Raw genomic sequence first — 15,597 nt, 5'->3', positions numbered from 1 at the left:
CTCTGCACCATGAATCAAAGACCTTCCAAATCCTCACATAGGCAAGGGAAGTCGAGGTCTTGCACGCCCTAAGGAGAGTGGAAATCACGGCTTCCGGGTAACCCTTCTTTCTCAGTTGTCTCCTTTCATAAGGCAAGCCGCTAGACAAAAGCGAGCCACCTGATCGAAAAATACGGGACCCTGCCTCAGAAGATCTGGGAGATGACCGAGACGCAAGGGACCGTCTACCATTAGGTTGATTAGATCCGCGAACCACGGTTTTCGTGGCCACTCTGGAGCCACTAGGAAGACCAGACCCCCGGTGTCGAGGGGACCACCGTCCCTGCGTTGACCTGGATTGACAGACTGCTCCCCAACCTGTCAGACTGGCATCCATCGTAACGATGATCCAAGGTGGAGGTTCTAAGTTCACCCCCTGAAGAAAGTGCCGCGGTACTAACCATCATCTGAGACTGGTCCTGGCTGGTTCCATTAATGGTAAGGGCAGATGTTAGTCTTCCGACTTGGGATCCCATCGGGAAAGCAGCGCTCTCTGCAAAGGTCGCATATGAGCAAAGGCCCAAGGAACCAGTTCCAGAGTAGATGCCATATGTCCAAGAACTTGCAAATAGTCCCATGCCGTAGGCAAAGGGAAGACCAACAGGCGCCGAACGTGAGACATTAAATTTTCCATCCACTGATGGGGAAGGAAAACCTTGCCCGCATAAGTGTCGAATCGGGCTCCCAGAAATTCCAATTCCTGGGACGGAACCAGCTGGCTCTTGGCGAAATTGACAATCCAACCTAACGATCGTAGTCGGTCCAACACCAACTGAACCATCTTGCAAAGCGCCTCAGACTTCGCTCAGATGAGCCAATTGTCCAGATAGGGGTGAACTAAAATTCCTTGCCACCAGAGGGAAGCCGCGACCACTACCATCACCTTGGTGAAAACTCTGGGGGGCCGTCGCCAACCTGAAAGGCAGGGCACAAAACTGATAATGCTTCCCAAGAATCATGAACCTGAGAAATCTCTGATGATGCGCCTGGATTCCTATGTGTAGGTAAGCCTCTGTTAGATCTAAAGAAGCCAAAAACTCGCCCTTGTGGACAGCCGCAATAACCGACCTCAGCGTCTCCATCCGAAACTGCGGAACGCGTAAGGCCCGGTTGACCTGCTTCAGGTCGAGAATGGGCCGGAACGTGCCTTCCTTTTTGGGAACCACGAAATAAATAGAATAACGACCTGTTCGATGCTCGGCTGATGGGACTGGAACCACAGCTCCCAGTGCCTGCAAACAAGACAACATCTGCGCAATCACCTGTTGCTTTGCCGGGGTACCGTAAGGAGATACTAGAAACAGATCGCGGAGCGGGCGAGCAAAATCCAAAGCGTAACTGTGACTTATAATGTCGAGAACCCACTGGTCCAATGTTACCTTGACCCATTCCTCCCGAAACTGGGCTGCATAGAGAGAAGAATATCGAGTAAGAAAAGGGAAGTGATAATCCCCTTGTACAGGTCCTTGGTGAGGCCTCACCTGGAGTACTGTGTTCAGTTCTGGAGACCGTATCTCAGAAGGGACAGAGACAGGATGGAGGCGGTCCAGAGAAGGGCAACCAAAAAGGTGGAAGGTCTTCATAGAATGACTTATGAGGAGAGATTGAAGAATCTAAATATGTACACCCTGGAGGAAAGGAGGAGCAGGGGTGATATTATTCAAACTTTCAGATACTTGAAAGGTTTTAATGATCCAAAGACAATGACAAACCTTTTCCGTTGCAAAAGAATCAGCAGAACCAGGGGTCACAATTTAAAACTCCAGGGAGGAAGACTCAGAACCAATGTCAGGAAGTATTTCTTCACAGAGAGGGTGGTGGATGCCTGGAATGCCCTTCTGGAGGAAGTGGTGAAGACCAAAACTGTGAAGGATTTCAAAGGGGCGTGGGATAAACACTGTGGATCCATAAAGTTTAGAGGATGTGAATGAAGAGAAGAGGCAAGGGGTGGCTTGCTTGCGGGAATGACGGCTACTACCTGGAGATTAATATCCTTATTCAATAAACATACACACGGTTAATGCGACTCCAACATTGCTTTATGCTTCAACGGCAAGAGGAAATGTGGAAAAAAGGATTTGCATCCACAAAAAAGCAGGGGAGTAGCTTGCTTGTTACGGCGGTTACTACCCCAAATCAAATAAGCCTGATACTTCACTTTCAATGCACATCCAGCATAGCTCTCTCCTTCAACAGCAGGGAAAATGAAGAAAAGATGATTTATATTCATCATCAACCAACAAGGAATGAATTACATAGTCTGGGTAAACAAATAAGCATGGGTGTAGCTTGCTTGTTACGGTGGCTACTACCCCGAATCAATTAAGCATGATACTTGACTTGGAATAAGTATCCAGCGCAGCTCACTGCTTCAGCAACAGAGGGAATTATTCAGACAACCAACAATGGCTGAATTGCACAGGCAGGGTAAACAAACGGGAGTAGCTTGCTTATTACAGCGGTTACTACCCCAAACCAATTAGCTAGATACTTCACTTAGATGCAGCTCCAGCACTGCTGTCTGCATCGATGGTGGGGGTGGAAGGGAATTGGAACCATAAAGTTACCAATAAGGGCCCTGACCACAGCGGTCAGAGTAACAGATTATGAAAACAAATAGGTGTGAAAGCTTGCTGGGCAGACTGGATGGGCCGTTTGGTCTTCTTCTGCCGTCATTTCTATGTTTCTATGAAACTGGGGCAGCTGTCCCCCGATCTGTGAGACGGAGGAATGGATCGGCACCACTTCATTGTGTGGTCTTGTTGGGGGTAAAACTATGAGAGGCCCCTGAACGCTGAGGCCTCCTGCCTCGAAAGGAATGCGCCCATGCCTGCGATCGAGATGCCGACTGTCTATGTGTTACGGAAGAACCTCTCCCCGCACGAAAACGGCGCTGACCACGGAAGCGGCCCCTGAACGAGCCAGAAGGGCGAAACTGTCTGGGCTTGTCCTCAGGAAGCTTATAAACTTTATTGTCCCCCAAGTCCTTAATAAGCTGTTCCAGCTCGTCCCCAAAAAGCAATTTTCCCTTAAAGGGAAAGGAACCCAACTGGGATTTGGAGGAGGCATCTGCCGACCAGTTACGGAGCCATAATAGCCGCCTTGCGGAGACCGCAGATGACATAGTGCATGCAGAAGTTCGTAGAAGATCATATAAGGCGTCTGCTGTGTAGGCGACCACAGACTCCATGTGGTTTGCCTGCTCTGCCTCCTCCGGGGGGAGATCCTGAGCCGTAAGCAACTGTAGAACCCAGCAGAGAGTGGCCCTCTGCATGAGACTGCTACAGATCGCGGCCCGTGCACCGAGCGCAGAGACCTCAAAAATGCACTTTAGCAAGATCTCCAGCTTCCGATCCTGAAGATCCTTAAGCGCCGTTCCGCCAGTCACGGGAATGGTGGTATGCTTAATTACAGCCGTGACCGCAGAGTCCACCTTGGGAAGCTTGAGGAGATTTAAAGATTCGCTCGGTAGCGGATACAGCTTCTCCATAGCCCTGCTGACCCTTAATGAGGCTTCGGGGAAATCCCATTCCCTGGATACAATTTGAAACAACTTAGGGTGAAATGGAAAAGTTTGCAGTGGACCTCTAAGGCCCGCTAAAACAGAATCTCCCAGAGAAGAATCCGCCTCAGGTTGCGGTGCCGGGATCTCCAGCTCCCGCAACACATGTGGAATTAAAGGATCCAGCTCGTCCTTGCTAAATAAGCGAAGGATCTGTGGATCATCCCCCTCTACCGGGACATGTGTGTCTACATCTCCGCCCGTGTCCAGAGCGAAGGGGTCCTGGGAGGGGTCCGCAGTCTCGGGAATATCAGGTTCCGCAGCCGGACAGGGAAGACGAGCCCCCACCTTCCCCAGGTCCGGAGTGGGCTTGAAAAGCTTAGACGGAGGGAGGGGCGAGTCCTCCCAATCCGCCTCAGCCTCTAAATAGGTTTTATGCATTAAGAGAACAAAATGTGAAGAAAATGGAGGTGGTCTCTTTAAGGCCCTCCCCGCAGGCCGAGGCAAGGGAGGGGCCGAATCAGATGTAAAATCGCGGGCGCGCTGCGGACTTAAGGCCGGCGGGGAGGAAGGAGGGAATTCATCTTCTTCCGATGCTGCATCAACGTCTGTGCTCGGCGCGGGTAAGATGGCCGCCGCTCCCTTGTCGAGTGGAGGTGGGGCAGGCCTCTGCCCCCGAGCCGCCGGGACTCGTTGTGGTTCGCGCAATCGCGAAAGGGAGATCCCCATGCTGCACTTGGCCGCCGAGAGGATCCCTCGCCCCCGGGGATACACTGGGCGCAGAGACCCTCCCGGGAGAGCCGTGTCCCCGACTCCCCGCAGGCCGTGCAAGCGGAAGCGCACAGCATGGCGATCGCGGAGCTGCCTGAAAAAGCGCGCGAAAATTTATGAGGAGGAAAGTTATCGAGCCGGGTGAAGAATCCACCCCATCCGGAGACCCGGGGCCGTTTTCGTGGCAGGCCGGGGCTGGAAAGGGCTGAACTAAGGACCCTTTGATAAGAGGTCTGTATTTCTCCTTTTTTTTTTTTTTTTTTTTTTTAAATCAACTTAACCAAGCCCTTTACAATCAGTCTCCTTCCTATGGCAAACTATGAGCCCCCTTCAGAGGAATTCACATCTCTGGCATGTAGAAAGGGGGGAGAGTGACCGGCCCACTGGTAAATACTCCCCCTGGCCACCGAGTAACAGAAATTCTCCGGGTAACTTGGCGTTAGGGCACTGCCCTGCCTTGCCTGCCCTTAAGTCCGCCTCCACTCAGCCAGCGCCAAAAAAGAAACCTGAATTATTACTACATGAACTTTAATTGTAAAAATAAAAAAAAATTATTTTTTTTTTTACATAAGAAGTTGGTATAGTCAAAGGTGGTATTATCAAACCTGTTCAACCAAAGATTAATCTGGAAAAAGGTGACACAGATCAGGACCACAGGTTATGCCACTCTGATATCTGCTGGAGTCAGAGAAATAATGAGGGATCGCAGGTGGCACACCAGTATATTTGGGGGGTGCTTTTCAGCTTTTCTCTGACTCCATCTGCTGGAAGGGAGGCATAACCCAGCAGTCTGGACTGATCCTGGTACATACAGGGAAAGATATTTTCTGTTTCAAGGATTTTATGTAAACTTTTATTATGAGGCGGAATTGATAAAATAAGATGAATTTAAGCATCGCATCAAAACAGCTTAAATTCACATTATTTACTGACTCCCCCTCGTATATAACACAGCTAACCTGACAAGAGCTATTTTGTTTATTAGTGTTGTCTCACTTTAGCCTAAGCCCCCCAAATCACAGTACTTAACTTCATTTTTAATACACTGCTTCTTGCAACTTTGAATATGCCGCAGACATACACAATAAAAATAGAAAGTAAAATACTGCTGTATTCCTAGATATATGCTGGTCCAAGAAGCACCAAGGAAAGAAGTGGGAAGGCAACATGTATTATATGGATCCCTAGAAGCAGAGAAGGAGGAAGAGGGTGCTGGAAAGATGCATCAAAGAGATGGAATCACTACATAGTCCTACAATTCTTTAATTATTCCAGATCTGGGTTCTGAATGAGCCAAAGGCAAGCTGGGACAACAAAGGATATAGTGTATGTCTCCACTCTGCTGAAGAAAGCTTCTCTTCTGACCGTCTCACAGGGAAGCACATCAGCTTCCAACGATCCATTCGTGGGCCCTGGGGAGGCAGCCAAGTCCCTGCTGAAAACACACAACATGTCAAACACAGGAACCACGTGACATATCTAGAAGCTCACACTGATTAAAACAATGTTCCAGACATGGACAGCGATAACTGTGTATAGGCGGCAGTTTTATGAAGCCGAAGGTCAAGTCTGAGTTTAAAAAAAATAAATAAAATATATATATATATATATAGGCTTCCTCTGATGATAAAATTGTTTGAACAGTCTGATCTTTATGCCTTGCAATTCTTAGTTTTGCACGCTCAGTTACTGTAAAGATAAAATAAATTATAAAAGGGATTGTCTATTATAGACCAACAAGACTCAGATTTATTCTCACCGTCTACTAATAAAGTAGGTAAAAAGTTATTTTAGCCTGCAGAATGAACCAAATCTGTGCTGAGAATCACAAAACAGTTACAGAGTGAGCATCTAAATGTCTCTGTCTTACAGAAAGACGTTTCACAGTGTGCTTAGCAAACCAATCTTTTACAAACTGCTGAGAGCCAGAGGTTCATGCTGTTTCCAGAGTTGCCACCTTACTTTGCCAAGGAACAAGACTTCCATGTACTCTCTAAAATTACTCCCCACTGTCCTGTTTTCACCCACCTAAAATGTTCTGGTGCTAGCCATCTGCAAATTCCTTTCAAGGCAGTAGCGCCTCAAATCCAAGTGAGGCAGACAGCAATCAGCTACGATTTTAAATATTAGAAGGCACGGCTAAGCTATGAGCTTTCATATGTACTACATGCAAACAAAATAAAAAGCAATTAAGAAGATGTAATGGGAAGAAAAGGAAGAGGCAGAGGACTGTGAAATGCACAGGAGTCAGGGAAACATTTTATGGAAGAAGAGGGTAAACAGTAAAAAAAAAAACAAAAAAAATCCAACAACAAAAAAACCTATTTGAATCTCACAGAAACAAGGATACTGAAGGCAGATAAAGACTTCCAAATCAATTCCCCCTACCCAGTGCAATACCACAGCCCGCACCTGATCTCCTGCTTTACCTTTGCTTCCTAAAAAGATTTTCTGTTCTTGTTCTATGCCGGGAATTCTCAACCCAGTCCTCCGGGCACACCTAGCCAGTGTGGTTTTCGGGATATCAATAATAAATATACATGAGATAGATTTGCTTGCACTGCCTTCATTTTATGCAAATCTATCTCATGCATATTTATTGTAGATATCCTAAAAAAGCTGCCTGGGCTGAGAAACACTGTGCTATGCTACCTCTCCCTCTGAAATAAACAGTGAGAACCAACAGCTCTGCTCAGACACTGGTAGCAAGGAATTTCCAGCTCTACCATTTCTCCCTGCTCAAGAGGAAACCGTCCTCCAACAAAAAGTCTATTCTCCATGGACAAGTATGCAACACAACCACACAGGTTCTTATGGCCTGGATTGGCCACTGTTGGAAACAGGATGCTGGGTTTGATGGACGCTTGGTCTGACCCAGTATGGCATGTTCTTATCTGCGCTGAATTCTGCACACACAAACTTAAAATTCTGCAAACTTTATATTAGTCAAAACAATACAATTTACATGACAGTCTTTAAGTAATTACATTTTAAATTAATACAGAAAAAAGTTATTACTTAGAGATGCAGAATTTCAAATATTTTGAGCAGAATTTCCCTAGAAATTCACTGTAAGAATGTCCCTTCCACTCGCTCTCCCTATTCCCCTGGTCACTTTGCCCTCTCAGGCCCCAACTGCTCCACCTGCCAGTATCTCTCCCCTCCACCTCTAAGCTCAACCCCTTCCATTCTATCGCCAGTCCCAGAGTTTGACCCCATTCTCAGTACTGCCCCTCACACAGGCTCCCTCTCTTACACACATGCTCACTCTAATACACATACACACACCCTCATACAGGCTTCCTCACTCTCTCGCACACACACATCCCCTCATACAGGGTCCCTCTCTTGCAAACACACCCACACAAGCTCCCTTTCTCTCTCACACATAAATCCTCATACAGGCTACCTCTGCTCTCTCTCTCACGCAGCCCTTCACACAAGCTCTGTCTCACACATACACAATCCCTTCACACAGACTAGCACGCTCACATACACACAATCTCCCAATCTCTCACACACATACATACTCCTTCACAATCTCCTCATATAGGCTCCCTCTCTCTGGCACCCACACTCAAGCATCCCCCCCCCCCTGCTCTCTCACCAGCCATGTTCTCTCTCCCATCCTCCTGCTCATCCCCTGCTCTCTCTCTCTCTCCCTCCCCTCTCTCGCACTCTCTCTCCCTCCCCTCTCCCCCACACACACACCTCTCCCTCTCCTCTCTCTCACACACACCACATTCATTCTCACTGGGGTCTTCATCTTCGCCGCGAGCGGAGCACATCCCGCAGCACACGGGGGCCTTCAACTTCACCGCGAACGGTGCGCCAGGGCCTTCATCCTCGCGCTCTCCGTTTGTGGCATGTCAGGGTCTCCTCTGCCATTTTCTGCACAGAAAATGGCAATTCTGCCCAAATTTTGCACTCCACAGTAGCGCAGAATATCCCCAGGACTAATATATGCTCATAATCTTCTAGAACTCTTCTCTGAGCATGTGCGAGCATTCCCACTCAATCCTTGTGCTGATAAGATCCATCGTTTCTTCTTGTCCACTGAATGCGTCAACACAGGTGAAGCGCTCTCAGAAGAAAGAATGTCAAAGAAAGGATTGTCTCCTTTTAAGCTTTGTGAGAAACGTTGAAAGAAGCTGTCTATTAAAGATTCACATAAATAATGCCTCAGATGTCTGGGTCCATGACATGACTTGGAAAATTGTAAGTACTGCTGTAGCATGTCTCTGTGAGCTTAAGTTTATCAGGAACTCAAGCTAAAGTATGAGGTGTTACTACAAAAGGATAAAACACAGAAAAAAAGGATAGATCAAAAGACCAATTCGGTTGAGCTCATTAATCAAAAAGGGATTTGCATTATGAAGTAAAACAGAAATCTTCCTCTGAACAGAGTTTGAAAAAGCACAGTGTGAAAAGGACATCACCACAGAGTATAAGCTCTAAAATTTGCCTTCTAAAAGCATCACCATCATACCCATACTCACAAATGCAGTGTCAAAGAAAAACATAAAGAACCAACATGCATTTGTATGCAAAATGTGGTCAGACTTTGTAAAGAAGTATATGACTAGTCCATCCAAACAGCATGAAACAAAAAAAATCACTGCAAAAGAAACAAGGAAGCAAGAGGGCACCAGACACTTTAGATGACGAAAGGGAATCAGATGCATTTTCTGTGGTAACTATATCCTCAGACCACACTAATACTTCCATAGATTCTTTGGAGTGTCCACATCTGGGTGAATCACCCGATTTATCTTCTGAGCCCTCTCCAGGGCTTCCATAAAATTACAACACTGCTTAATGACAATACATATCAATCATTTGTCAAGCAAATGGCCAAATCAAACTCATTTACCCTAGAAGAGGACGAATTGACTTCCATGCCACAAGGAGTACTGAGGTTTATTCAGCCACAGAAATTCAACAGAGCTATACCAATGTTGGACACTTTCCTGGACTTGCAAGACAATAGATTGTCCACCCTGCATACTATTATACAAGCAGCCAAACCCTTCTCCAGCAGTGCCGAAGCCATTCTAAAACCATATCACATGATTCTCTCACTGTGGCATCTGCTATGAAAAAGGCCAAAACGTCAAGGTTAAATTCAAGTACACTGATGAGCAAAGACCCAAGAACATTGGACATCATGGGGAAAAAAGTTTTCCAAGCAGCAACTTTACAATCATGCATCAAAGCACATCAAATACATACATTCATCAAGCACTGTTATCCTGATCATGACATGCATGCTGGTACAGGCTTCAGCACAGCTATTCTGAAAACAGTACTGGTTCAGAAATGACACTTCAGAATACAATCATACTGGATAAGCTTTCCGCAACATACCCAGGGCTGCCAAAAAAAAAAAAAAAAAAAGCAACCCTAGCTTAGGGGTACCACTTATGTGGCTGTGTTGCATGCTTGTCCACAGAGAGAGTGAAGTTTCTTATCTGTAACAGGTGTTCTCTATGGGCAGCAATACAAACTGCCACTCAATCCTTCCCACATCCCTGGAAAACTACCTAAGCTATTGGACTAAAACTGGGGATCTCGTCAGCTCAATGGTTGAGCGGGAATGCCTGTACATGTTCGGAGAAGAGTTCTAGAAGATTCTAAGCACATATGGAGAACCTGCCTGAATTCAGCACTGACAGATGACGTCACCTACTTGTGTGACTGTTTGTGTTGCTGCCCACGGAGAACACCCATTATAGGAAACTTCGCTTTACATGCTGGCTCCCCTTATAAGTTTCCTTTTCTGTACTGCATTTCTACTCGGCTCCCCAGATTTCTCTCTAAAGGCCAGTCTCCAAAAGGGCCCAAGTATCTGAAGGCTCCATGAGCAGAGGGTTTGGTGGCCTTTGCAGGGTGTGAGCAAAGAGTCGGTGCAAATCTGCGAGCAGAAAGTTCAGGAGTAGGATTACCAGATGGCTCCATATCACTGGTGGGCAGGCTGAGCCAGTCTTAGTTTCACCCTCACTGGATACAATAGTGGTAAAACCAGGCCTGGTTCAGCCTTCCCAGATGATCTGAAACCATCGGATAACTCTAATTCAGAGGCAGATGCAGAAGGGCTATCTAGGAGAAACTGCTGGAGCGCTCCGGGGCCTCCCCGAGCAGAAAGGTCCGGAAAGGAATCCCATCCCGCGCCCACCAGGCTTCGGCTCCAGCTCTTACCCCTCCGTTGTCCCCGCAATTCCTTCGTTTATAAGCTCCCGGATTTTCTGCGGAGTCCCGGCCGGAGATTTTAACCTAGCGCCGGAATTTTCTCCCTCCGCCGCAGCACTGCTGGGCGCCGCCATCATGGTCCCTCTGTGAACGTAATCCCCACGGCGACAGGAAACCAAAGGCTCACCACTTCCGTTCCGACCTGCTCTTAGGAAGGGAAGAGAACACACAGACTGAGCGAAACTCGCACGTAGACTTGACGTTGAAAAGTCCTTCATGCATAAATCGCACTACAATGAATATAGTTAAAAACATTTAAACAGTTCAGCTAAAGAAAAGGGGAAGAGAAAGCTGGAGGGAGATCTCTTCTTCAGCAAGGAGGCTCAAAATCCTAAGAGAGAAATTTGATTATAGTCTGTTGCAGGGCTTGCACTGTGGGTGACCGCATAGCCATTCCGCTTTTCAGGATATCCAGAACGAATATGCATGAGATAAATTTCCAGTATACACACATTTATCTCATGCATATTCGTTGTGGATATCATGAAAAGCCGATTGGCTGTGGGGTCACCAGGACAGGTTTAGGAAGCTCTGTTCTACTGAAATAATGTGGAATAAGGTTATTTTTATAGGAAGAAGAAAGTGGAAAACTGGTCAATTTTAGAGTGAAAAATCTTCAGAAGGATAGCCGGGTTAGTCTGATGTAGCAACAAATTACAGGAGTCGGGTGGCACTTTATTGGAGCATGAGCAAGTGGACCCTGTCCTCGAAAGCTTATGCGTCAATAAATTGTAGTCTATACGGTGCCACCTGACTCCTGTCAATTTTAGAATGGCTCTTTCTGTAACTGCCAAGTGACTCAGTGTTAGAACTTTTAGGCCAGTTTCCTTTTTTTTGGCACTTGCAGGGATGATTTCAAATTACAGAAATAGGACTACAAACACCAAAATGTATTGAAATATAAGTTAACAAGTATAACTAATCAATCTAGGGGTTCAGCACCATGATCTGGACAGTTCCTGTGATACACAAAGGGACACATTTAAGTTAATAGGGCATTTCAAATTTTTGAGACATAAAAAAAAAAAACCAAACCCCAAGAAACTACTAAATCTCCCTCCAGAACATAAATCATTATTTACTAAGCAACCCTGCTCTTCTAGTATTATTCATACTCTCCTAGGGATTCCAGCACTGTGCTCAGGCTATTGCACATGCCATAGACCTAAAGATGGTCCTGAAATATGAGATGGCAGCAGGAACAGCTGGGTCTAATATACAGACCTCAGCTCTTTCCTACAACAGCTCTCTCCCAAAAGCAGGGAAGCTGCTGGGGTCATTTGTGGGACTGAATGCTAGGAGAGAATATTGGTGGTTGATGGTTAGTATAAGTACAGAGGAATCTATGAAAAGCTCTGCATTTCATTAGGCCCCACTCCAGACTAAAGACAGCCCTTGGAGTGGGAGTGTCAAATAAGCAGGACAGGTGAAAAAGAGTCCTTCCAGAATCTGCACATAATCTAGATATTCACCCACAGGCAGGGTTCCAGGGGATTGTGAGTGTAGCTTGCAATAGTAGAAATCCCAGAAAATTAGGAAATAAATGAACAATTTCCCCAATATGAATTGTGACTGCAGATGTCAGACAAGAGCAAGATGCTCCATGTGGATTCTCAAAACACTGTAAAAACTTTGAACTGGATTTAGCAACGGTTTTCTCCCATTATGCCAGCAACATAATTGCGCTCACTAGCTCAAAACGCACACATTGTAGCAGAGATTTAAATTACTTATAACCCATACATTGGATTGGCTTCATCTGGTCTTGGATCATGATCCATTTAACCCAATTTTAGGGAAATTGCTGGTTTTTGGCCAGGGTTTTGAAACAATTTCCTGGCCCACTTCATGTTAGTACATTTTATTAAATACTCATATTTTAACAAAGAAAATTGACTGTTTATGTGCGGTCCTGTAAAGCCTGACAGCACTTCCTTAGTACAGTCCCATGATTATCAACCACTTTCTACTAGACAACAGGGTAAATGTCTCTAAATGGATCCATCTTTTCAAAGGTGACACCAGCAGTTTTAGGTGATCATCCTTTTCCCGAGATCCCTGGTACGGGGAGTTCAGACAGGGTGCATTTTTTCTGAGGTGTAGACTGAGTTGTCAGAGATGGCATGCAATGGCAGAACTGTTCTTGCAGCCCGCTTGGAGAAAGGGGAAGAAGGAAGCTTCCTGCTCTCTCAGCACAGGGTGCTAAATCCAGTTGTGGCACTGTCCCTATGTGACCGACTTCTATGCAATCAGTGGCAGCTTAGTTTAGTTTAGCTTTCATGCTGAAATTCCTTTCATCTGTCTGGAGCAAAGTATTGTGGTTGCCCTGTAAGTCCACTTGCATAATTAGAAATAAGAGTAAAAAAACAAGGCACACTACACCTTTCGGAACCAATTGGTGAGGGATTACTTTGCAGTTTGTGTGTGATGAAAAGGCCTGAGAGACTTTAAGAGCTCATGCACTACAGCCTTTGTTGCTGGTCCTTTAAAAGGCAACTGTACAGACTAAACCCAAAGCTGGGACTGGCGGGGTCAAGAGAAGAGTCCCAGGTGTCAAGCCCAAGGGGGCATCAGCAGGGCTGGCTTTACCTATGGACAGAAGCACACAAGGCTCTGTCCCAATGATTCTTCCCATCCAGGTATCATGCAAGGAACAGGACGGCAGGGGAGATGAGTTTGGAGCAAGCAGTGTACAGTGCAAAAGAACTATCTGTTCCCTAATCCAGCAGCACTGTTGCGTCCGTCGGTCTTCGACGGCTTCGCCCCGCCTACCTCTCTCTACTTGTGACTCCTCCCGCTCACCTTGGACTGATGGCTGCTGCGGCATTTGCCGACCTCTCCAGTGTCCCCGGACCGGCTTTGGTGCTGCCTCCCGCCATGCTCCTTCAAGGTACCTCTAGGGCGCGCGCGCGCACGCCGCCCTCATCTTTATTTCCAGGTTGGCGTGAACCTCAGGGGCGTCCCTCTGTTCTGACATCACGACTCCAGGGTATATCTGCCTACTGCATTTGCTAGCTTGTTGAGTTAGCAACCGGAACTCTACGGATGGGATTCGCTCTCCGTTCCTAAGCTACTCAGCCACTCCAGCTCTACTGGAACTCTTACTACCCTTTGGAGTCACTAATGGGGTACCCGCTCCTCGGGGGCCTCTCTGCTTCTTTTAGATGCTATCAGGAAACCGGTACTCGCTCCTCGAGGGCCCATGTTCCCTGTGTCGGTGCCTGCAACCTCTACCTTCTACTTGGAAGAACTAACTACAGTCACCATCTGTGAGTACAGAAACATCTCTCTCTACAGTACTGCTTCGCCGGAATCAGGTACTCGAGGGCCTGCCCTCTGCTCCGGTGCCAGACCTCTTGTCTAGTGGAATCTTGGCTACTGCTAGTGTGTACAATGCTACTGAGTCTCTCTGCTCTAACGGATCAGGTACTCGCTCCTCAAGGGCCTGCTCTCCCTGTCTTGGAACTCTCCTATTCTACTTGGGACTCTGAATGCTATTTCTATTGTGTGCTCATAACTCTCAGTCTCTTTCCACTATAGCACTACCTACAGAGGAACCATTCCAGCGTTCTGTGAGAGACGCGCCCAGTCGGGCTCTACAACTACTACTCACTACTGCCACCTCTGGTGGTTCCATATACTGTTAAATAAAAGATTCAAATCTGTGTTTGTCTGTCCAGAGTTTAGCCTGACACTGTGGTCCCTCACGGGACTTCTCCCCCGTGGGCGTGGTCAGCTGCCGCAGTGTCCAAGGAGCCACCCAAACACCAATAACCATAACAAGCACTTCTTCGCCTTCCCCTCCTGTCTGCAGGGAACAGGAATGGGGTCGAGCGGGAAGGAGTTACGTTAGCTCAAAGAAGAATTCCATTATTGTCTGCATATTTGCTTTTCTAATATGTGATCCCTTTTTCTGATTTGGTGAGGTCAGTCTGTGTTCTATATGTTTGATGGAGGTGAAGTATTCTGCTAGCCTGTAGATTTGGTATAGAGATCTGCAGCAGTCTAGCTTGTTCTGTTTTCCCACCAGAAAGTGTATTGGTGTTTTAGGGCCAGGTGGACTATTTGCAGTGTTGCCTTTTCATACAAGGCTGTTGTTGTTTGAGCTCCGGGAGATCATGCTGTTTTGGTATGGCAAGTTTGGTCTATAGGTTCTGAGTGATTTTTTTTTTATTTTTTTTTAACAGTTTTGTGATACTTCACAAAATGCCTATTAATGAAGGGCCTTTGTGTAATATAATTTGAATGTTTTTCCTATGGTGAATAGTAAGGGGAGAAAATTCCAGTTTGGCCCAGCCAGCCATATCCAAAATTAACTTCTACCAATGGAGTACAAATGCCTTTTAATTGATAAATTTAGGTATTTCCTGGGATTTTATTTTCGCAGTCTATCTCCAAAATTCACAGATGACATTCATCAAATATTGTGATACGATTTCTGAAACTTATTTCTATAAGATATATATATTTATAACCACTGTATAAACACACACTGTATGTACAGATATGTATATACTTTTAAATATTAAACATAAATGCACAAACATGGTATATACTGGTAAGTGAAGGGGGAGGGGGAGGGGCAGGCGCAATTCTGAATATCTGCCCTGGGTATAGAATAAGCTGGACCCGGCCCTGACTAAACATTTTCCCCATCTCTCTTAAAAATGTTCCTTCCTGTATGATTTTCGTGAAGGAACTCAAATGCCCCCTTTTTTTCTCCCTCTTAAGAGGTTTAAAATGTTATCATGTAAGGCAGCTGATTGACTATTTTGATTGTGAGCCTAGAGAATTAGATCAAGGGCAGACTCGGGATGGGGTTTGGATGGATTTCAGGAAAGCTTTTGATACTGTCCCGCATAGGAGGCTCATAAATAAACTGAGCAGCCTGAGGGTAAGCCCCAAGGTGGTGGTCTGCATTAGAAACTGATTGATAGAGAACAAAGAATAGTGGTAAGCAGACTTTCACCTGAGGAAAAGAGGATGATTAGAGGAGTGCCTTGGGGATCTGTCCTGGCACTGCTTTTATTAAATAC

At 46.2% G+C, this 15,597-nt stretch overlaps 1 protein-coding gene across 2 annotated transcripts in view; it reads right to left on the bottom strand.

The window, feature by feature from the left end:
* Window positions 1-15,597, bottom strand: part of ZC3HC1 (zinc finger C3HC-type containing 1) — a 42,272-nt gene that overhangs the window by 18,652 nt on the left and 8,023 nt on the right. For both annotated transcript variants that reach the window (XM_029615224.1, XM_029615225.1), the window contains exons 2-3: window positions 10,511-10,703; window positions 5,636-5,747 (exon numbers count right to left, since the gene is read on the bottom strand). In XM_029615224.1, the coding sequence (XP_029471084.1) occupies window positions 5,636-5,747; window positions 10,511-10,638 (240 nt within the window). In that variant the 5' untranslated portion in view covers window positions 10,639-10,703. The remainder of the gene's footprint in view (window positions 1-5,635; window positions 5,748-10,510; window positions 10,704-15,597) is intronic.

The sequence above is a fragment of the Rhinatrema bivittatum genome, chromosome 9, assembly GCF_901001135.1.
Source record: "Rhinatrema bivittatum chromosome 9, aRhiBiv1.1, whole genome shotgun sequence".
Lineage (NCBI taxonomy): Eukaryota > Metazoa > Chordata > Amphibia > Gymnophiona > Rhinatrematidae > Rhinatrema > Rhinatrema bivittatum.
The sequence above is the reverse complement of the archived record's forward strand: the minus strand, read 5'-3'. Positions and strand labels throughout refer to the sequence as shown.